Raw genomic sequence first — 23,269 nt, forward strand, 5'->3', positions numbered from 1 at the left:
TTAACAACTTAACATCAAGACTTGATGTTTTCCTCCTTAAACGGTCAGTTTCAGTTTCAGTTTCACGGAAATTTTAATGCTAGTTTAGTTCATAGAAACATTCTACCTTAAAATAAGATTTTTGGTTAACCCTAACCTAGTACAGAGTATGAACTATGAAGTACTCTGTATCCTTCAGCTGAAATAAAACGCCACAGTTACAGTGAGTAGCTTAAAGCAGCTGAAAGACAAAAACAAAATAAACAGCAACTGCTACACAGAAAACTAGTCCTAACCTTATCATGAACTTGAAATACTAGCAGAAGTACTGGATCCCCAAATTAGTGAGGTTGTCACAGTTTTTGACAGAATTTGCACAATTTCATCCATGAAAGGACGATTTCCCGGATCTTTCCTCAAGCAACGATCAACTAACAAGAGCATAGTATACGCGATATCAGTAGGATAATCCTCCTCAAGCGAAGAATCCATAAATTCTTTCAACCTTGAAATTCCATTCTTCTCACTCAACACAGGGATTAAGATTTCTGATAAACGCACCTTAACTCCTTCATAAAGGAAACCAACTTCCTTACCAGTAAGCATCTCTAACAGAAGAACACCGAAAGAATAAACATCAAGCATGGGGGAAACAATTCCGTTCTCCAAATACTCAGGAGCTAAATAACCTTTAGTTCCCACAATATGCTCTGTTAGCGTAAATTGACCATATAGATATTCATTCCCTTTAAGTGGTCTCGAGAGCCCAAATTTGGCGATTTTAGCCCTAAACTCTTTATTCAGAAGTACATTGTTGCTCCTTATGTCTTGGTGAATGTGTGCCGGGTTAGTATAGCTATGAAGATAGTTTAACCCGGTGGCAACATCGCAAGCAATCACCATTCTCTTCTCCCAACTCAAGGTTTTACCATCGGGGTAAATCCAATCCCGTAAAGATCCATTATCAGCATATTCATACACAAAGTACCAAACCCCATCATCAAAGCAAACCCCTAACAACTTAATGAGGTTAAAATGGTTGATCTTGTTTAGTACACTAATCTCTTTGCTAACATCTCCATCCATCTTCTTGATCACCACTTCTTCCCCGTCAATACTTCCTTTATATACTGATCCTTTAATCCAATGATCAGAGCTGAAATTCTTCGTTGCTGAATGCAAGTCCTTAGAACTGTATACTTTCAGAGAAGCTATTTTAGATATATTCTCAAGAAAATCAAGGGATTCTTTCTCTGGTGTCTGCTTCAAAAGAGCGGTTTCTTGTGCTTCAAAGTTGTGTGTTGATGATGATACAATTGGGTTAGTTTTTTTCCTTGGCAACACAAAGAAGAAAAATAACCCGATTAATGAAATAAATATACCCCCTGCAACTGCTCCTAACCCAAAATAAACCCATTTCTTGTTCAAATTCCCACTAGACAGCGGCAATGGTGTTGCTATAGGAGGCAATGACGGTGGAGAAGATGTTGGTGGTGGTACGTAAGGAGGGTACTCCATTTGAGAACCATTTGGCGGATTCTGTAACGGAACAAGAAGGGTTGTGAAAGGTTGGATAACATAATCCTGCTCAGATTTTCCATTAGCCTCAAAAGTTTGTCCAACATCAGCTCCAAAATACGTTGCAATACCCCCAATACTAGGATTGCTTGGTTGGATGACAAAGCTCATAAGGTACTTAATCCCCAAATTTAGTTGCCTCTTGGTAGGACAAGCACACCTAAGAGGTATAGTAAGCCTTTCACCAGGAAATATATCGACTATATTTGGACTCAGTTTTTGAGCTCGGATCGCCCTGCAAACAAGGTTATTAAAATCGAGATTCTACTTTCAATCAGAAGGGGCTCTTAGAATCAAATCGTACGAACAAGTATAATCATGATTTTATTCTCAAATTTCATTTAAAGTGCTTATATTATAATTCATCCGTTTCAAAATGATCTTTACACTTTCCGTTTTAGTCCGTTTCATAATGTTCTTTACCCTTTGCTTTATTCTACTTATGGACATGAAATTTTACTACCTTAATTTTTTTACCCAAATATATTTACAATTTTCCACTCACTCTCTTTATTTATTTATTTATTTTTCTTATACTCAACCACCTTTTTACACATTTCTCTTAATCCATATTTTATTGTATTCAATCATTTTTTGTCTTAATATTTGTGCAAATACTAATTGTAAAGTTCTTTACGAAACGGAGGTAGTAAGTGAAAACTTAATATTTGATATTTGTATAATAGCTAAATAAATTAACAATATTTATCTATTAACAACTTTCTCATCATTATTCAAATTTACGAGGTTTTCACTAGTCAAGAAAAAAGGTATAGAATCATATTTGAATCGCGATTTTAATAACCATACCTGCAAGTAGTCAAACCTTCAAACGTGTTGTTAGCTAGCTTGTAGTAATTATCATCACGTATAACAACATGAGTGGTGTTAGCTTGGTAGAATCCACCAGCACAGGAGCATGTAACAGGGATGATCACCTTAGTGTTTGTTGCTAAAGCCGTGTTTTCGGTAACATTGTTGTTGATTGCAGAAATCTGAGATGCATTAGCAGAGAAAAGAGTGGCAATTGAAGAGATGTTATTGTAGGGAGGTTGAGTTCTATAAATGAGGAAAGTGTTGCAAGAAGTTTTCACACCATTGCAGTTGTACCCAAGAGAAGAAGACTCGTTTCGACGGCAATTGCTACTGGCATAAGGCTGTTGGGCTGTGATCAAAGAGAAGAAGTAGATTGATGAGAGAATGAAGGCATGGATGAATGAAGGAGAACCCATTTGGGTTGGGTTGGGTCGGGTCGGGTCGGGTTGGAGTGAGATAGTGAGAGAGAGATGGAAGGGGTGGAAACTTTTGAGCGGGATGATAATTATAGGAAGTGTTTTTGAGTGGGATGTAATGTGAATTTTGTGATTGAAAGCAACTTTTTGACTTCTAAATGAGAATTTGGTTGGAAATTGGGAATGGGTTTGAGGTAGGAAAAGTTAAGGAAGTTGCTGTCTTGTTTGTTTTTCATCAAAACAAACAAACCGAGAGTTGAAATGAAAGCTAGTGTTGACGTCAATAGTCAACTAAAGGAAACAAATTTGTTATGAACTGGATTGCCGACTTTGGAATCTTGTACGGAACAATCAAGTGCAAGTAAATAATATGGACCCACCCTCATTTTTGCATAAGTTCTCCTTCTTTGGTGTTAAAATCGTTAACACATAAAGATGGTTGTGGGCGGGCATGACTCGATATGATATAAAAAAAAGGCCTAGCCCGGCATAGGCACAAAAAAACACGGTCCGATACGAGCACAAAACTATGGGTTGTGGCCCGTATTTTTTTTGGAAAAAGCACGACAAAGCACGAAATCACTCGACCTAGCACAACATAGCACGGCCTGACAAGAGCAAAGTGGGCTTGGCGTGGGCCGGGCCGTTCTAGTCCGTGGGAGCTCGACCCACAACCATCTTTACTTTCACATATCAAATATTCAAATTGTAACTCCAAAATGATTACTTAGGGGCATTCTTTTCGCCGAATGAAACATAGACTTATTTTAAACTGAATTGTCTGAAATTATTAAAAGTGTTTAAATCGGATTGACATGATAAAACCATTGGAACATATTGTATCTCCTCGGACCGAATTGCAAGAGAGAAAACTTGATGAGGTCAACTTATAAGACATGGTTGAAGACCATATAGGAACTGAATGCAACTTATGACCCGACACTTCTTTTTTAAGGTGAAGAGAATGCACCTTTAAAACTGCAATTTAAAAACACAATCCCTCCGTATTTTATTAAGTTGCGCACTATGGCCAACACAAAGTTTAATGAAGGTGAGTCAATTTTATTAAACAATGGAGTAACTTATAATATAAGTATTACTCCCTTTGTATTTATTAGGGGAAACACTTGCCTTTTCTGGCTGTATTTATTTAAAAGATACATTTGCCATTTTTAATAACTTATCAACCCCACCATCTAATTAAATAATATATCTACACCCCACCCCCACTCCCTAAAATGATATGGTCCCCACTTGTTTTTCTTATTAAAATATCTACTCAACCCCACTTGTTTTATTACTTTATTTCATTCAATTCTTTTTCTTAATACCCGTGTCCGGCCAAGTGTATCTCTTAAATAAATACGGAGGGAGTAAATATAACTAGTGAGAGTAAGAAAAGATGACTAGTGGGATCCATAGGAAAACAGAACATTATCAAATAGGAGTAAGAGATGAAGTGTCCATAAATAAAAGTGCACACTTAATTAAATACGGAAAAACTAAGAGAAGTGCATCACCTAATAAAATATGGTCGATTATAAGAAATGCACCACCTAATAAAATACGAAGGGAATAAAAGAGGCCAAAGGATGACCATTGTTCTAGACTTCTAGTCAATAGTCAAAATACTACTCAATACTCATTAGTGAGCTTATCACTTCATTTTGCGTACAGCTAAGTAATGCACGATGAGTCAACAGTCAACTACATCAACTTGTTCTTAACGAAAGAGTGTCTTCTTATATCTTTGTGTTATGCTTAAACAGGCTCTCCACTCTAATTGAGGAAGAGGTTAATAATGGGAGCTGGAAACCTCTTAAAATTTCATCATCTATTTCCATTTTCCACGTTTTCTATGCAGATGATGTTTTTTTATTTGGAAAGGCCACCACTGATAATATGTCTGTTATTATGAACACGCTAGACAGTTTTAGTAATCTTTCAGGTCTTAGAATTAACATGAATAAATCTTCCTTGGTTTTTCCTGCAAAAATGTGTCATCAAGTTCGTAATTCAGTGGCTGCTACTTATGGTTTAAATACTACCTCTTCCTTTGGAAAATATCTAGGGGTGGATATAAGGCCAAATAAATTGAAAATTTCAAATTTTTTGGGCTTGCTAGATAAAACCTTAGACAGGGTTAGGGGATGGCAAAGTAAGTTATTAAATATGGCTGGTCGTTGTACGTTAATTAAATCAGTACTCAACACTTATCCCTTGTATTCTATGCAGACCACTATCTTACCTACTAGGGTTTTAAATAACATTCAAAAGAATTGTAGGCAATTTCTTTGGAATAAAGTAGATCGATCTCGTTATATATCTAGAACGTCTTGGGAAAATGTCACTAGGCCTATGGGCTTAGGGGGTCTTGGAATAAGGAGACTTAAAGATTGGAACATCGCCTTTATGGCCAAGCTTTGTTGGAAAATGCTAACTAGTCCGGATAAGCTATGGGTTCGTCTCTTTAAAGAAAAGTACCTTAATCGTACTAATTTATTTGATTGTATTCCCCATGGGTATCATTCTCCTATGTGGCGAGATTCTTCATGGTAGATCCCTACTTCAAAAGGGGATAATTATAGGAATAGGAAATGGAAGGTCCACCTCGCTTTGGTATCATCATTGGGTCGGTTCGGGCCCTCTTTATAAATTAATTGATACAGATACTCCCGAGTCTAAGTCCCATTGGTATGTCAGTAATATTATTAGAAATGGGAAATGGTATCTGGATAATGTAAGACACATAATTCCAACTGATTTGTGTAATCTTATTCTTTCCACTCCTTTATCCATGCATGATGATCAAGAAGATTTTATTAGATGGATGTATTCTGAAAATGGTTCTTTTACTGTCAAATCAGCTTATTCTCTTCAAACAAATTCACTGTCTCAATCCATTGTTAATCCCACTGTTTTCCCTTGGAAGAGTTTATGGAAAATAAAAACTCCTTTTAAATACAAAATGCTTTTGTGGAACTGTTGCCATGAAATTCTCCCTGTAGCTCAGAAACTTTCGAATATTTTAGAATTTATTTCCCCAATCTGTTGTAGATGTCAAACTCACTCTGAATCTCATCTCCATCTTTTCAGAGATTGTTTGGGAATCTGGTATTTTCTGGAATTTTGTTTTCCAGCGATTAACAGCTCCTAAAAGTCTGAACTTATCTAATTTCTTTAATACCAATTGGAGGGACTGGTTGACTCTCAATTTGGCTCAGGATATGAACTGGAAAGTGTTGTTTGTTGTGGGCATATGGCATATTTGGAAATCTCGCAATAGGGCTGTTTTTGATCAAAAAATGATAAAACCTTTTTCAGTTTATAATAGTTTTTATGTGGATTGGATTTCTACTTCAACCATTTTGCAGGATAAAGGAAAAGCACCAATGAGAGTGTTGTCTCGTGCCAAGCATGTTTGGACTGCCCCAACTTCTGGCTACCTGAAGCTCAATACTGATGGAGCATGGACTGCACATACTATTGCTGGAGGTGGTGGTGTTTTCAGAAGATCTTCTGGCACTTGGTTTATGGGGTTTTCCAGTAAATTCAATGCTGTCACTCCCCTTGCTGCTGAGTTGCTTGCTATCAGAGAAGGTTTGATTATGGCAATTGAATATAAGGTGGACAAACTGGAATTAGAAACTGATGCCTTGTCCTTAATGAAAATGCTCAATTCCTTGGATGGTCATACACATCATCAATTATCTCCAGTCCTCAATGATGTTGCCAGTCTAATGCAACGATTCACTTCTCTCACTGTGCATCATATCCCGCGTGCAAGGAACCTGGTCGCTCACTCTTTGGCTGCTTACTCTATCTCTATGGCTGTGGGTCACAAAGTCTTTGCAGATGCCCCTCCTTTTGCCAGAATTGCATATCATGGAGATTTACAAGGTTTAGTCAGAACTTTTGCAACTGAGGGAGAAGCGCCACAAGTTATTGATCTAGAGGCTACTTCTGAGGCAGCTTCTGCTAGCTCTACTCGAATCATGTTTGGCTCAATTCCTGCTGCTGTACCAATGGAGATTAGGGGCACTGAAGGTGGAACTGGAGGATCTAATGCAGGTTACAATGATGAGGTTATCCAGGAGACTGATGTCTCTACAAGGAAGGAGTAATCGCAGTAGCAATTTGCAGCTCTCCAGCATGGATGTCATTTCAACTTTTTGTGTTCTTTCATGTTTCAGCTGGAGCTGCTCGGAGACAAAAAATATTATTTTGTGTGCTTTAATGGTTAGACAAGTTTGTTTTGTGAATATTTGGGTTGTAAGTTTTTGGTGTTGCCCCTTTTGTAACAAACTTATTGATGGACTTGAGTCCTAAATAATAAAATTGTCTCCGTCTTATGTTAAAAAGAAAGAGTGTCACAATTACACATTGAATTTGAACGTTGTCTCGGGCTTTCACATTAAGCTTCCTTTCAAACCCGATTCCACAAAAAGTGTGAACATGTGATCCTAAACTAAAAACTATGCAAGTATGTAACAAATGCATTCAAATCAATTCTTTAACTCAGAGAAAAAGCTTCCTATCAATAGCATAATATCTGAATTGAGAAAATACTCTTCTGTGCTTAATGTCCTTAGGACACGGCTCAATGTATCGGTTCTTCTTCCAGATACTTATTTGGCCACTAGAGAACGGTCGAGTCACGCAAAGCTATTGGTCTAACAGTCTAAATTGGTATTTGACGAGTTCTAAGTCAACCTACCGAAGAAAGGGGATCAAATCCCGTCTACATCATTTGTCGCCTCGTCCTTAGTGACTTTAAAGATGGTTGTAGGCCCGGCCGGCCTGAGCACGAAAAAAACACGGCCCAACATGAGCACGGAGTCGTGGGCCGGGCCTGATCCTCATTTTTTTTGGTAAAAGCACGATTAATTTAGTAAAATTAGGCGTCGACACAACGCTTGACCCGGTCCGGCACGACACAAGGCGGCCCGACAGCCGTTGGCCTGGGCCCATTTTAAAACTTTCAGCCCGGCCGACACGATGCAGAGTGGGCTTGGCATGGGCCATGCCCGAAACACGGCCCGTCCAACAACCACCTTTAAGTGGATCTCTCTAACCAAAAAACTAACGAGAGGGGATGTGCAGAGGCGCGAGCTGCTGTCACTTTTGTTCCTTTTCCCCCACTTTGCCCTTCCTGTGACTCTAGCTGCTGGTCTAGGGGCGAAATAGGGGGATGGATTAATGACGAAAGAAATATAGGCTTTGTTCTTTACACTCACAAATTCAATCTGAACCGAACTTGCTGGCCTTAATCTGAAATTAATTCTTGGTTGTTAATTGAACTTGCAAATAAATTTTGACAACAATTCTAATCACAAAAGAACAAAGAATTGTATGACAACTGCACATGGAATGATTTCTCTTAGTAACATTCAGTGTTCAAGTTGGTTCTAAAACAATACCGTTCCAACATTTTATACAAATCAAACAACATCCATCAACTCAATAATTGTATCCACCACATTGCTTGCTCTATCAACTAAATATATTCTAGACCTATAGCCCAGCCCGCTGGCCAGGCCTGAAAAGTACGGGGTTGGGTAGCATAAAATATGCATTTTAGACAAAAACCTGAGCTCGCCCCGAGAAGGCCACACCAAATTTATGAGTTTGGGCATGATTTTTTTGTTAAAGCCCGACCCGGCCCGAATTTCGATCACTTAGTATATTCTAACAGCCGCATGAGGCTCTTTAAATTTTCTTTCCTTGACCCTCCACTGCAAAATGAATCAATTTGTACAGAAAGGTGGAACTGGATTATCTTTTATACATTCTAGAGTGTTTCATTTAACTATTGCGGATTCCTCCTTATTAATCACAATCAAAAACAAAGAATTCTAAACATTTATCAAGGAAGGCAACTCAAGATAATATGCAATTCCATCAGGAAGTTCTTCTCAGATTTCAGGCAGAAAAACAAGTATAACCAAGACAGAATAGAAAATCTGTTTTTTACCAAAAACTTCGTACTTTTATAGGTGACCTATGCAAATAGAATTTGTGCATATACAAAGACTTTATAAGGAAAAATAATGTATGAGAATGTACCTCAATCAGCACATAACAAAGTTGCGTAATGATTCTTAATCCTGCTCTCTGTGCTATTATTAGCCTGTCATTTGAAACAATAGATATATAACAGCAGACAACTATTTTCCATGCCTAAAACTAGATTCACTTGTCATTAAGCAATGACAATAAAACTTCTCTGCAATTGACAAAATAACTGGTATTCCATTGCGCTTAAGGCTTATTGTCCCCATTTTGTCCCCATTTTAAGGCTCGGAATGATATTCATTTTGAGACCACCTTAACTTTTAGTAGTTAAGGTGCCAAAACGATTAACTTTCCTAACTGCTGCATGAGGATCTATTAACTTTCCCTCCACTGAAAAATGAATCAATATGTACCGAAATGTGGAATTGAATTCTTATTTATACATTCCACATTATCACATTTAACTTTTGCGGATACCTTCTCATTAATCTCAATCAAAAACAAACAAACCATTCTTATCAAGGAAGGCAATTCAATCAAAGATAATATGCAATTCCATCTAGAAGTTCTTCTCGATTCAAGGGTAATAGAAATCAACAACCTTGCGGGAAGGGGCAACCAGAGACCAAAAGTCACCCCACAGCAGGTCTTGGAAACTTCCTACTTTTATTAGGTGATTTATGCAAATAGAATTTGTGCACATACAAAGAACTATAAGGAAAAACTGTCCTTGAGAAAATGTACCTCAATCTAATTGCGTAATGATTCCTAATCGTGCTTGCTATGCTATTCTTATCCTGTCATTTGAAACAGTAGATATATAACGGGCAGGCAACTATTTTCCATATCTGAAACTGGATTCACATGTCATTAAACAATAACGATAAAACTTCATTGCAATTGACAAAAGAACTGGTTTTCCATTGTGCTTAAACCTTAATGTCTTCATTTTCAGGCTTGGAATAATATTCATTTTGAGACCAAGAAAAATACATTGAAGTACTTCATAACTCTTAGTTGTTTGGGTGCCAAAATGATTTCCTCATTTGGGCCTCTTATTAAGCACCCCATAAAGAGAAAATATGTTTACAACAGAGTAAATAAAAGGGGGGAGGGGAGGCTCAATAAAGCCAAAATCCCCACAACTTGCGCCATTGATTGTCCAACTATGAATAGCTAAAATGTGGAGATCCCAAGGTATGTCAAATATCTCACTTGAATCACCTCATACACACCTCTTCGAAAAGATATCATCTTTCTCACATATCTCAAGCAATCATAGACGTAGGAGGGAGTTTCATCCAACACCAGCCCCAAGGTCAACTTATTGTGTTGTGAGCAAGTGACTTGGCTCAAACACAACATCTAATACTCCGTATGTTTTCCCTACAAACAAAACAAACCTCACTAGGGGATTGTTCTTTTACCCAAAAATCCAACAGAACAAGAGGTGAGAGGTAAGTAATACGAAGTAGGAATTACACACCTCCCTCCATGGAGATTTAAGTCCTACAAATCCCAAGTCCCAAACTCCCAAGTGCCCAACCTGATGGTTTGGATCTAGGGTTACTAAATACTAATAGGGGGAGTCAACCTTAAGTCCCTTACCATTACGCTTGCTCAGCTTCACTCGTGATTGTTCTCGACTCGATTAGAGCTTTAATCAACTTTCACCAAAACCAATCTTGACCAGCTTGTTCAATGGAACATACCATCAACCGTACACCCAAGCCACCTATTAACCTAGTCTACAACAGGAGGCACAGAAAGAGACAAGATCAGTCAACAACAATCCTACAGGAGACAAGCAAGGAGGCACAACAATAGGTGGGAGTGGATGGTACAGCCGTTAGCAGCAAGAAGACAAGAAACAATTAAAGTAATGTACTTGAGGAATACCTTGAGTATATATGTCGGGGAAAGAAGAGAAGTAGGGCATTGTGTATTGTATTGAGATAACTGAGACTTGTAACCTGAAGTTATAGACATGGGATTGGTACCCTCAAAGCTATTTTGTTACTCTTTACAATCCAAAGTGTGGGTTTGGGTAGCATAAAATATGGATTTTAGACAAAAACCCGAGCGCGGCCCGAAAAAGCCCGTTTCGGACCCCAAAGTCTGCACCAAATTTATGAGTTTAGGCATGAATTTTTGAGTTGAAACCCGGCCTGAATTTTGATTAATTCTAACGGCCGCATGAGGCTCTTTAAATTTTTTTCCTTCACCCTCCACTGAAAAATAATCAATTTGTACAGAAAGGTGAAACTGAATTATCTTTTATACATTCTAGAGTGTCTCATTTAACTTTGTGGATTCCTTCGTATTAATCACAAATGAAAACAAAGAATTCTAAACATTACTGTTATCAAGGAAGGCAATTCAAGATAATGTGCAATTCCATCTAGAAGTTCTTCTCGGATAAAGATACTAGAAATCAACAATTTTGCAGGGAGGGGAAACCGAAGACCAAAAGGTACCCCACAGCAGGAACAAATTTCAGGCACAAAAACAAGTATAACCAAGACAGAATAGAAAAACTTTTTTAACCAAAAATTTCCTACTTTTATTAGATGATTTATGCAAATAGAATTTTTGTGCATATACAAAGAATTTATAAGGCAAAAATATCTATGAGAAAATGTACCTCAATCGGCACATAACAAAGTTGCGTAATGATTCTTAATCCTGCTCTCTGTGCTATTATTACCGTCATATGAAACAGTAGATATATAACAGGCAGACAACTATTTTGCATTTCTGAAACTAGATTCACTTGTCATTAAGCAATAACAATAGAACTTCCCTGCAATGACAAAAGGACTGGGTTTCCAGTTCCATTGTGCTTAAGTCTCAAATCTTGATTTGCAGGCTCGAAATGATAGGAGTATTCATTTTGAGACAAAGAAAAAAAATTTGAACTAGTTTTCAGTTGTTCAGGTGACAAAATGATTTTCCCATTTGGGACTCTTATTAAGAACCCCACAAAGAGAAAACATGTTTATTACAGAATACAGAGTAATTAGATGGGAAAAAAGCTCAATAAAGCCAAAATCCCAGCAACTAATACCAATGATTGTCCGACTGTAAAATCTAAAACGTGGAGATCCCAAGGTATGTCAACTACCTCACCTGAGTCACCTCATACACACCTCTTCGAAAAGATCTCATCTTTCACGCATATCTCAAGAGAACTTAGACGTCGGTGACATTGCTGAAACACAAAATCTAATATGTACTCCCAACTACAAACAAAATAAACCTCACTAGGTGATTGTTTTTTACCAAAACTCCAATAAAACAAGAGGTTACAGGTAAGTAATACGAAGTAGGAATTATCACTCACCTCCCGTCCCATGGATATTTAAGTGCTGCAAATCCGAAGTCCCGACTACCAAGTGCCCGACCTGATGGTTTTGATCTAGGGTTACTAAATACTAATAAGACGTGTAAACTTTAAGGCCCTTCCCTTTACACTTTCTCAGCTTGACTCGTAGGAATGAGACACCTCCCGCCATGGATATTTAAGTCCTACAAATCCCATGTCCCAAACTCCCAAGTGCCCAACCTGATGGTTTGGATCTAGGGTTACTAAATACTAATAGGACGAGTCAACCTTAAGGCCCTTCCCTTTACGCTTGCTCAGCTTGACTCATGATTGTTCTCGACTTGATTAGAGCTTTAATCAACTTTCACCAAAACCAATCTTGAGCAGCTTGTTGTAATGGACCGTACCATCAACCGTACAGCCAAGCCACCTATTAACCTAGTCTACAACAGGAGGCACAGAAAGAGACAAGATCGGCCAACTACTGTCGTGCACGAGACAAGACAAGGAGGCACAACAATAGGTGGGAGTGGATGGTACAGCCGTTAGCAGCAAGAAGACTATAAACACACACACAAAAAAGCAATAAAAAGAGGAGAGAAGTGAAGAAGAGAAATCATACCAATATGTACAAGAAGTGAATACCCCCCAAGCTAACTCGGACAATGTCCTCATTGGCTCAAAGGAGTATGGAATCGTCACCAATATCATCATCAACACCATTATCATCGCCACCAAGCTGTCCACCACTCGGCCCTGGTCCACTACCTCCGGCACCAAAACTCCCTTGCCCACCGACATGGGTAGTGGGCATATAAAAACCATGGGTACCGGGAGCTGCGTAACCACCCGCGGGGTACTGGAACCAAGAGGGGTGCTCACTAGACTCACCAACAACGCCCTGCCTGGCATAATGATCATACATAGGGAACGCGGCTCCTCTGATGGTCGCTCTCGAAGCGATTAAATCGACTCTCAAATTGACTCTCAAATCGATCGAATCGGCTCTCGAATTGACTCTCAAGTCGATCGAATCGGGAAGTGAGAGCCTCTTGGTTGGGCTCTAGCTGCTGGAATCTAGCATAAATAATCTCTGGGTCTAGGGGGCCGGGCTCACCAGGGTGTCCTGAAGCCCGTGCTGCATCTCTGAAATAGGCTTGCTCTTGTATAGGTTGCTCAACATTACTAGGAGCCTGCTCAGCGGGGATGTCATATAGATAGCTAGCCTGATCAGGAAGGAAAGCCGTGAGGGTAGTATCAGACATTGTGAAAAGAGGCTTCCCATTGACCATCCATTGAATCTCACCAGGTACTAAGGTACTAAGTTATTGTGGACGGGCTTGATCCACCCTTGCCTTTCCATATAGAGAAGTGTCATGGCATTACCACCCTCAACATACCTAGTGTCTGGTTGAACAAAATTAGCTACACTCATAGCTAGGCGGGTGATCATGCCTCCCAGCACGATGGGGCGGCCCGATGACTGTTTTCCTACAGCTTGAAAATGTAGGGCCATGTGGTGGGCCACATTGATCTTGTAAGAATTACCTCCTCTGTATACCCAACTTCCCAGAATCATCAATTCAGTACTACGGACATTGTTAGGCTCAAATCTCCCAAAGAAAGTCATCCCGAAGAATCGTTGCCCTACCCTAAGCAAGGGGTGTTGGAAGGAAGTGGCATGCAGATGTTGCACATCCTCCTTTACCTCCCCTGTTAAAGTATTCCATAATTGCAAAACATTGTAGGGTGCGGGGGTTCCTCAGGTCCGCTTATATTCGTACCAAACACCCGAGCAAAATCTCTCAAAGTCATGTGGTAATTCTGATTGAGCAAACGAAAATACACATGTGTAATTTCACTACCACGTCCTCGTACTACATTGAAACTACTCAAGCATTCGAGAGTAAGGCGTGCATTAGTTTTTCTACCACAAATATCATACATTCTACCCAAGCCAGCATGCTGAAATAGTTTTTTCATTTCCTTATCAATGCCTAACTTGTTTAGACTCTCCTTATGCAACCAACGAGTGGGGTGAATGGGTTTACCTTTGAGATTCTTAAAACGGCATTGTTGATCGTAGAACTCGAACACCACATCCGGGTAAGTGGCATCTTGATCGATCTGCACTTGAGGAGGCGGTGATGGTGCCCTACTCGTACTTGCCTCAACCCTTGCCCTTTTTGTTGGTGCCATGGATGATATTTTCAAGCTTTTGGAGTGAAATCCCTTTTTCAAAAATCTGAGTGAAATAAAAAATTGATACCAAGAGATGAAAGAGGAAAGGATGGGGATGATTTTGATGTAAGAAACTTGTAATTTGGTGGAGTAATGAAGGTGGTATGGGGATTTGAAGAGTTAGGGTTTTGAGGTTCAATGGAGTTTGGGGGAAACTTTGGGGGAGAAGATAAGTTTGGTGTGAGAGAAAGGGATACGTGGAACTGCTGGCTCGATGAAGGAAAGCAGGTTTTGTGGTCAAAACCTGCCGGTTTTCTCTTTAAAATTTTGTCACTAATCTGCTCAAAACCGAGGTTTTCACAAACTGAAAACCTGCCGGTTTTCGGACTTTCTCTAAATTCCTTTTCCTTGCGAAACCGGCACCAACAAAAAGGGCAAGGGCTGAGGCAAGTACGAGTAGGGCACCATCACCGCCTTCTCAAGTGCAGATCGATCAAGATGCCACTTATCCGAATGTGGTGTTCGAGTCCTACGACCAACAACGCAGTTTTAAGAATCTCAAAGGTAAACCCATTCACCCCACTCGTTGGTTGCATAAGGAGAGTCTAAACAAATTAGACATTGATAAGGAAATGAAAAAACTATTTCAGCATGTTGGCTTGGGTAGAATGTATGACATTTGTGGTAGAAAAACTTATGCACGCCTCACTCTCGAATGCTTGAGTAGTTTCAATGTAGTAAGAGGACGTGGTAGTGAAATTACACATGTGTCTTTTCATTTGCTCAATCAGAATTACCACATGACTTTGAGAGATTTTGCTCGGGTGTTTGGTATGAATATAAGCGGATCTAAGGAACCCCCCGCACCCTACAATGTTTTGCAATTATGGAATACTTTAACAGGGGAGGTAAAGGAGGATGTGCAACATCTGCATGCCACTTCCTTTCAACACCCCTTGCTTAGGATAGGGCAACGGTTCTTCGGGATGACTTTCTTTGGGAGATTTGAGCCAAACAATGTTCGTAGTACTGAATTGATGATTCTGGGAAGTTGGATATACAGGGGAGCTAATTCTTACAAGATCAATGTGGCCCACCACATGGCCCTACATTTTCAGGCTGTAGGAAAACAATCATCGGGCCACTCCATCGTGCTGGGAGGCATGATCACCCACCTAGCTATGAGTGTAGCTAATTTTGTTCAACCAGACACTAGGCATGTTGAGGGTGGTAATGCCATGACACTTCTCTATATGGAGAGGCAAGGGTGGATCAAGCCCGTCCACAATAACTTAGTACCTTAGTACCTGGTGAGATTCAATGGATGGTCAATGGGAAGCCTCTGTTCACAATGCCTAATACTACCCTCACGGCTTTCCTTCCTAATCAGGCTAGCTATCTATATGACATCCCCGCTGAGCAGGCTCCTGGTAATGTTCAGCAACCTATACAAGAGCAAGCCTGTTTCAGAGATGCAGCACGGGCTGCAGGACACCCTCATGAGCCCGGCCCCCTAGACCCAGAGATTATTTATGCTAGATTTCGGCAGCTAGAGCTCAACCAAGAGGCTCTCACTTCCTGATTCGATCGACTTGAGAGCCAATTCGAGAGCCGATTCGATCGATTTGAGAGTCAATTTGAGAGTCGATTTAATCGCTTCGAGAGCGACCATCAGAGGAGCCGCGTTCCTTATGTATGATCATTATGCTAGGCAGGGCGTTGTTGGTGAGTCTAGTGAGCACCCCTCTTGGTTCCAGTACCCCGCGGGTGGTTACGCAGCTCCCGGTACCCATGTTTTTTGTATGCCCACTACCCATGTCGGTGGGCAAGGGAGTTTTGGTGCCGGAGGTAGTGGAGCAAGGTCGAGTGGTGGACAGCTTGGTGGCGATGATAATGGTGATGATGATGATATTGGTGATGATTCCATACTCCTTTGAGCCAATGAGGACATTGTCCGAGTTAGCTTGGGGGGTATTCACTTCTTGTACATATTGGTATGATTTCTCTTCTTCACTTCTCTCCTCTTTTTATTGCTTTTGTGTGTGTGATTATTTGCTCCTTGAGGATAATCTTATTGCTTTGAAAAAAAAAAATATACAAAAATACGTGTTGATCAATGAGATTTAGACAATAAATTCCTTGTGCCCCTTTGGTTCGAAATTCTTATTTGATGATTCAAGCTGATAAGACAGGTGAGCATCATGGATTGATTGTTTTTTTATATGAACTACAGTTACATTGACTCTTGTTAAAGGTCAACTTTGTCCCACTTTTCATATGTATAATGCTGGATTGTGGTTGGATGTGAGGTTTTGAGCCTTGATTCTTCTGAGTGCTTAATTCCTGGTGTTGCATTGATCTGAGTTTTTTGGTTTTCGACTATTAGTATGCTTAACACACTTGTACTTTGTGCATGATGAAAGACCATTCTTTAGGAAGCTTTCAAACCGATCTTAGATACATTTGTTCCTGCTTTTTCCTCCCCATGCTTAGCCTTGACCATTCTTTCATTTAACTCCATAAAATAGCCCTTATTAGCCTCGTTGGTTACTTATCCCAAGTCTAGCTTGGGGGAGCTATCATTTGTTATTATCGGTTCTTTTTGTTGAGATGGTTGGCTTTATAGGCCTAGGATACTCAAGGTTGTGCTTCTGTGTTATATGGGAAGTTAGCAAGGAAGAGGTGTAATCATTAGTTGGCACCTAAAGTTTGTGGTTACGGGTATTATAGTTTGTACATATCTAGTTATTCATTTTCGTCGTTATATATAAAAAAAAATCAAAAAAAAAAATATGTCATTTATTTTGTAGTTTAGAAAAGTAAGGAAAAGGGTAGAAGTTGGTTCATACTTCAAAATTTGTTGGTTACTTCTTCCCTTATGGTTGTACTTTGGCTATTGATGAGTTATAGTTTCTCGAGATGAGTTATACTCGACCAGACTTGGCTTATTCGGTCCATATTTTGTCTCAATTTATGTAAGAACCTCGCATGGAGCATTGGGAGGCGGCCCTTCGAGTCGTTCGTTATTTGAAAGGGACTCCCGGTCAGTGTATTTTGCTGCGTGCAGCGTGCAGATAGTGAGTTGACATTGGAAGGTTGGTGTCATTCAGACTGGGCGGCCTTTCCCCTTACTCGTCGTTCTCTAACAGGATGGCTAGTGTTTTTAGGTCAATCTCCGATTTCTTGGAAGACGAAGAAAAAAAATACGGTTTCCCGGTCCTCTGCCGAAGCTCTAAGTACAGGTCTATGGCCGCGATCACTTGTGAATTAAAGTGGCTAAAGGGTCTGTTGTTGAGTTTGGGTGTTCATCATCCTAAGGTAGTTAAATTATTTTGTGATAGTGAATCTGCTTTGCATATTGCAAAAAATCCAGCTTTTCACGAGCGAACAAAACATATTGAAGTTGATTGTCATTTTGTTCGGAATGCAATAAATGAGGGTTTGATTTCACCATCTCATGTCTCCACATCGTCCCAATTGGCGGATATTTTCACAAAAGCTCTCAGGAAGGCTCAGTTTCATTTTCTCCTTTCCAAGTTGGGCATTTTTTAATCTCATCCTCCAACTTTAGGGGGGGTATTGAGATACAGTTAGGAGAGAGATATTTAGGAGAGACATATTTAGAAAAGATATATATTTAGGAAACTAATTGTTAGGATATCTTTAAATATTTATCTTTCCAAGTTTTCTAATTTCCCTCTTGGCTTGTATTATACATATTGTTTGGTGATTGATAATGAAAGCAAGCCGAGATTCACCAATTCAACACTCGGGAAAACAATGGAAAACAGCCAACACCCATTAGAGCGGTGATGGTGTTGAGAAGAGTTCTTTCCGGTGGGTTTTTGCACGAGCCGTGGCTGGAACACCGTCAAAAGGGAACGGTGGTGGAATATCGGCGAAAGTTCATTGAACTGATCGCACCACTAGACGAAATTCTAGAGGCGGTGGAGAAGGGTAGTTTATCAGCGGTCTCAAGGATGAAGTAAAGGTTGAGGTGAGATTACATGGACCTACCTGACTTGACCATGCAATGGACCTGGCTGTCAAAGTAGAAGATAAAATGAAGTTTGGGCTTAACAAGCCATTTGGGCCAAACGCATCCAGTAGTAAAATGGGTTCATTTTCTAATAACAACTCTTTTCTTTTAAATCTGGCCACATTACTTATAATAGTACATATGCCTTGTTATCATCACCAACTACCTAATGTGGAGGCCATACCTTCAACTCCACCAAACCTTACGGTGGGGTGCGGCGTTTAAGTGAGAAAGAGTTCCACTACAAGAGGGAGAAGGGGTTATGTTTCCGTTGTGACGAGAAATGGAACGTCGGCCATGTCTATAGCAAGAAGGAATTGAGCGTGTTGCTCGCGGTCGAGGACGATGACGAGCTCGGTTCGATGGGTGACCTAGAACCAATATGGAGGCACCGGGAGATCACGAAGAGGAGTTTCTACAACCAGAAACTTCCTTGAATTCGGTCATGGGGCTAACTAATCCTAAAACTATCATGATGATGGGTCACATCAACGGTGAAGAGGTGGTAGTCATGATTGATCCCGGTGCGACGCATAACTTTATTTCGACGACCACTGTGGAAAAATTACTTATGTCGGTGACTCCCTCTAAAGCCTTTGGGGTATCCTTGGGTACTGGAGAATTGGTTCAAGGGGAAGAGATTTGTCAAGGGGTTCCACTATATCTACAGGGCATTGAGATGGTGGAGGATTTATTTTCGTTGCCACTAGGAAATTCCGACCTCATCTTGGGTATTCAATGGCTCGAGAAACTGGGCACAATGACCACCAATTGGAAAACTCAAACTCCCAAGTTCATGTTAAATGGGGAGGCGGTGACTTTGATGGGTGACCCCTCCTTAGGTAGGCCACTCGTATCTTTGAAGGCTATGATCCGTACTCTAATCAAGGATGGCAGAGGTTTCTTGATCGAGTTCAATCATTTGGAGGGGCAACGTGAACATAATACAATACACAGAGTGAGACATCCACCCATAGTTCCACCCTCCCTGGAACAGTGCTGAAAACGTTTGAGAAGGTGTTCCATATGCCTAATGGCTTACCACCAGGAAGGAGGAAGGGGGTAAGAGCATACAATTGTGCTCAAGGACGGCACACAGATATCCCCAATGCCAAAAAGACGAGATCGAAAAACGTGTACATGACAGGTTGAACGCAAGCATAATTCAAGTATCGTCTAGCCCTTTCTCAAGCCCGGTGTGTTACTTGTGAAATAAAAAGACAATTCATGGCGGTTTTGCATTGTCTATAGAGCCTTGAATAAAGTGTCGGTACCGGAAAAGTATCATATCCCATTATTTGATGAATGAATTACACGAGTCTAAAGTTTTATCTAAGCTTGACTTCAAAAATATGGTCATCACCAAATATAGGTGCGAAAAGAGGATGTGGCAAAGACAGCGTTTAGAACACACGAGGGATATTATGAATTTCTCGTAATGCCCTTTGGACAATGCTCCCGCAACTTTACAAGCCCTTATGAATGATGTATTTAGGTTGTACTTGAGCCTTGAGGCGGTTTGTATTGTTGTTTTTCGACAACATTCAAATTTACATAAGATTGAAGGGGAGCACCAACAACATATTCCCATTGTGTTAGAGCTGCTAGCCAAACACTAACTCTATGCCAACGCAAATAAGTGAGATTTGGTCAGAAAAGTGTGGCCTATTTGGGTCATATAATCTCAATAGTTGGGTTATCCGTGGACAAGAGTAAAGTCCAGTCCATGATGGAGTGGAACCTTCCTGTAAACACCAGAGTTGAGGGGCTTCTTGGGCTTGACAGGGTACTATAGGAAATTCATCGCGGGATATGCTAAGATCACACAACCTTTGACGGACTGAACAGCTTAAGAAAGATAACTTCAACTGGAATGAATCAGCTACAACACCCTTTAGGATGTTACAACAGGCTATGATGTTTGCACTTGTATTGGCCATGCCAAACTTCGACAAACTATTCATACTTGAAGTTGACGCTTCGGGGTATGGTGTGGGTGCAGTCCTCTTCCAAGAGGGCCATCCTATAACTTTCTATAGGAAAGTATTGGGGCAGCAAGCGAGGCTTAAATCCATATATGAAAAAGATTGATGGCGATTTTGCTAGCTGTCCAGAAATGGAAGCATTATCTCTTAGGTGAACTGGGGAATGATTGGGGAATGATTATCTGAGAAAGGTGAGCAAAATTATGGGTTTTAATTTTGATATTCACTACAAACCAGGGGCATCAAACAAGGTTGTTGATGCCTTATCTCCTAAAGGTGAAGCTGCGAAAGAGTTGGGATCAATGGTGTCTACATGTGGGGTAGATTGGCCAGCCATACGCGCTGTGATTCAGAAAGACGCCTTGATTCAGATTCAGCAGTTAACAAAAGGCTTATTTGGAGAGTGAACAGGTGCCTAAGGGTTTCTTTGTCGAAGGTGGGTTACTCAAGTTCAAAGTTAGGGCCATACTACCAAGGAACTCCACCATTGTGTCTAGTGTCTACCTTACTATAACAATACCACAATACCCCCCCTTGGGTGGCCATTCTAGAGATTTCAAAACTTATCATAGGTTAGCACGAGAATGGTACTAGGCTGGCATGAGGAAGCATGTAGCTCAATATGGCCAAGCTTGTGTTGTCTCCCAACAACGGAAAACATCTACTTTAAGCCCAGCTAGGCTCTTACAACCACTTCCCATTCCGGATAAAGTTTGGGAGGACATATCCATGGATTTTGTGGAGGTTCTTCTTAAATCCATGGGAGTTGACTTGGTCTTGGTGGTGGTAAATATGCTCACCAAGTACGCTTAGTTTGTGGGGTTGAAGCACCCATACACAGCTTCTCAGGTAGCCATCGCGTTCATAAATGAAATTGTCAGGTTGCACGGCTTCCCATCAACTATTGTGTCTGATAGGGATAAAATCTTATGAGTTTGTTTTGGAAGGAGATTTTCAAATGACAAGGTACTGCTTTCCACATAAGTATTCCTTATCATCCTCAGTCGGACGGGCAAACAGAAGTTGTGAACAAGGGTATGGAATCCTATCTCAGATGTTTCATTAATGGCACTCCTAAGAGTTGGGCCAAATGGTTGCCATGGGCAGAGTATTGATATAACACTACTGCACTCCTTCAAAGCATTATATGGTAGAGATCCCCCTACTTTACTACGATTTGAAAGGACCACCACAAGATGAAACAACATAAGATGAGTATTTTTGAAGGGCATGGTAGAGATCCCCGTGGTCGAAAGTGACCTCTCTGCGAGTATTGATATCTCAAGGGACATTTACTAAGAGAACAACACAAGATGAAACAAGTGGAAGATGCTACACGCAGAGAGGTCACTTACAACCAGGGGGATAAGGTGTTTTGAAGCTCAGACCCTACAGGCAACAATCTTTGGCCAAGAGACCCTATGAAAAATTGGTTGCGCGCTTTTATGGACCTTATGAGGTTATCCAAAAGGTGGGAAAGGTGGCTTACAAGCTAGATCTCTAGATTCACCCTGTGTTCCACGTCTCTCAACTGAAAGCTACTGTGGGGATTGTCCCTGTGTTTGCCACAATAACTTTCACAATTTTCTGCTGACCTCACTTTGGAGGTGGAACCAAAAGCTCTATTGGGAGTCAGGCACCCTGTTGATATAACCATAACTGAAGTATTGATTAAGTGGAAGGGGTTGTAGGACTTCGAAGCCACTTGGGAAGACATGTCCACCATCTCATCTTTCTCGCATATCTCGAGCGGAATTAGACGTCTGAGGGAGTTTCATCCGACATCAGCCCCAACGTCAACTTATTGTGTTGTGAGCAAGTGACTTGGCTCAAACATGTCTTCCCAACTACAAACAAAACAAATCTCACTAGGACATTGTTTTTTACCCAAAACTCCAATAAAAAAAGAGATGAGAGGTAAGTAATACGAAGTAGGAATTACACACTTCCCTCCATGGATATCTATGTCCTACTAATCCCAAGTCCCAACTCCCAAGTGCCCACCCTCACAGTTTGGATATAGGGTTACTAAATACTAATAAGACGAGTCAACCTTAAGGCCCTTCCCTTAACACTTGCTCAGCTTGACTCACGATTGTTCTCGACTCGATTAGACTTTACCTTGGAGTCATGGAGACATATGTTTGCATTGAATTTATTACTATCTCCGTTACTTAATGTTCTTTCCGTTTCCGAATTGGTGTTTCTTTTGTTCTTCCCATTTGAAATTTATTCAATTGATAGCAAATAATTCCCCAAAAATACGGTCATCCTAAAATTCTAATTCGAACCTTATTACACCTTTGTTCCTCTAACGTATTCATTAGCTTCGTTTCAAATTAGTCTAATAATGTGTAACGGTACATAAATCTGGCTTTAATTAATCATCTACTTCATCTGGCACTGTGATTCGGGATTACGAAAACGAATTTTATGTACAATTTTCAAAATAACATCATCATGCTCGAAAATTTATCCCTAAAATAATCGCCATAAATTATCAATTGCACACGATTGTCAATGAAAACAAATGGAACTTTCAGAAACTTCTGCCCTAAAATAATCGGCATCAATCACCAATTGCACACGATTGTCAATGAAAACAAGTAGAACTTCCAGAAAATTGTTCGTTTTACAATTGCAATTCTAGAAAGTGAAAGAGACAACATTATTACAGATTCATGAGCATGATTAAAAAAAATTGATTCAAATTTAACAGAAAATTCAGTAATCCGGATAGATAGAGTGAGAGAGAGAGCTGAGAGACTAACAAAGCAGAGAAGGATGCGAACCAGTAAAAGGCGGAGTGTATATGCAATTTCCGACGCAAAATCGCCGCGGATTGCCGTCGTAACCACCGCAGACACCCTTTCTATTACTGTCGTCTTAATTGTTTCTGACGCGATTTCTGGCGGAGTTGAGAAATCAAGGAATT

At 40.2% G+C, this 23,269-nt stretch overlaps 1 protein-coding gene across 2 annotated transcripts; it reads right to left on the reverse strand.

Moving 5' to 3' along the window:
* On the reverse strand, nucleotides 1-23,269 carry LOC110787505 (lysM domain receptor-like kinase 4). 2 transcript variants are annotated; one of them, XM_021992138.2, is made up of 6 exons: nucleotides 23,127-23,269; nucleotides 10,413-10,552; nucleotides 9,549-9,601; nucleotides 8,856-8,919; nucleotides 2,368-2,552; nucleotides 1-1,792 (listed from the first exon to the last, which is right to left on the reverse strand). In XM_021992138.2, the coding sequence occupies exons 2-6, from the start codon at nucleotides 10,413-10,415 to the stop codon at nucleotides 280-282; spliced, it is 1,818 nt and encodes a 605-aa protein (XP_021847830.1). In that variant the 5' UTR covers nucleotides 10,416-10,552; nucleotides 23,127-23,269; the 3' UTR covers nucleotides 1-279. The 2 variants fall into 2 exon arrangements, with proteins under 2 accessions (XP_021847830.1, XP_021847829.1); XM_021992137.2 differs by lacking the exons at nucleotides 8,856-8,919; nucleotides 9,549-9,601; nucleotides 10,413-10,552; nucleotides 23,127-23,269 and having other exon boundaries at nucleotides 2,368-4,000.

This window comes from Spinacia oleracea, chromosome 3 (genome assembly GCF_020520425.1).
Source record: "Spinacia oleracea cultivar Varoflay chromosome 3, BTI_SOV_V1, whole genome shotgun sequence".
In the NCBI taxonomy this organism is placed as follows: Eukaryota; Viridiplantae; Streptophyta; class Magnoliopsida; order Caryophyllales; family Amaranthaceae; genus Spinacia; species Spinacia oleracea.

Excerpts from the sequence above, each read along its gene's own strand:
- LOC110787505 (XM_021992137.2), bottom strand. The coding sequence starts at position 2,789 with ATGGGTTCTCCTTCATTCATCCATGCCTTCATTCTCTCATCAATCTAC. Across the intron at positions 1,793-2,367 it reads GAAGGTTTGACTACTTGCAG|GGCGATCCGAGCTCAAAAAC; the intron begins GTATGGTTATTA and ends CCTTGTTTGCAG.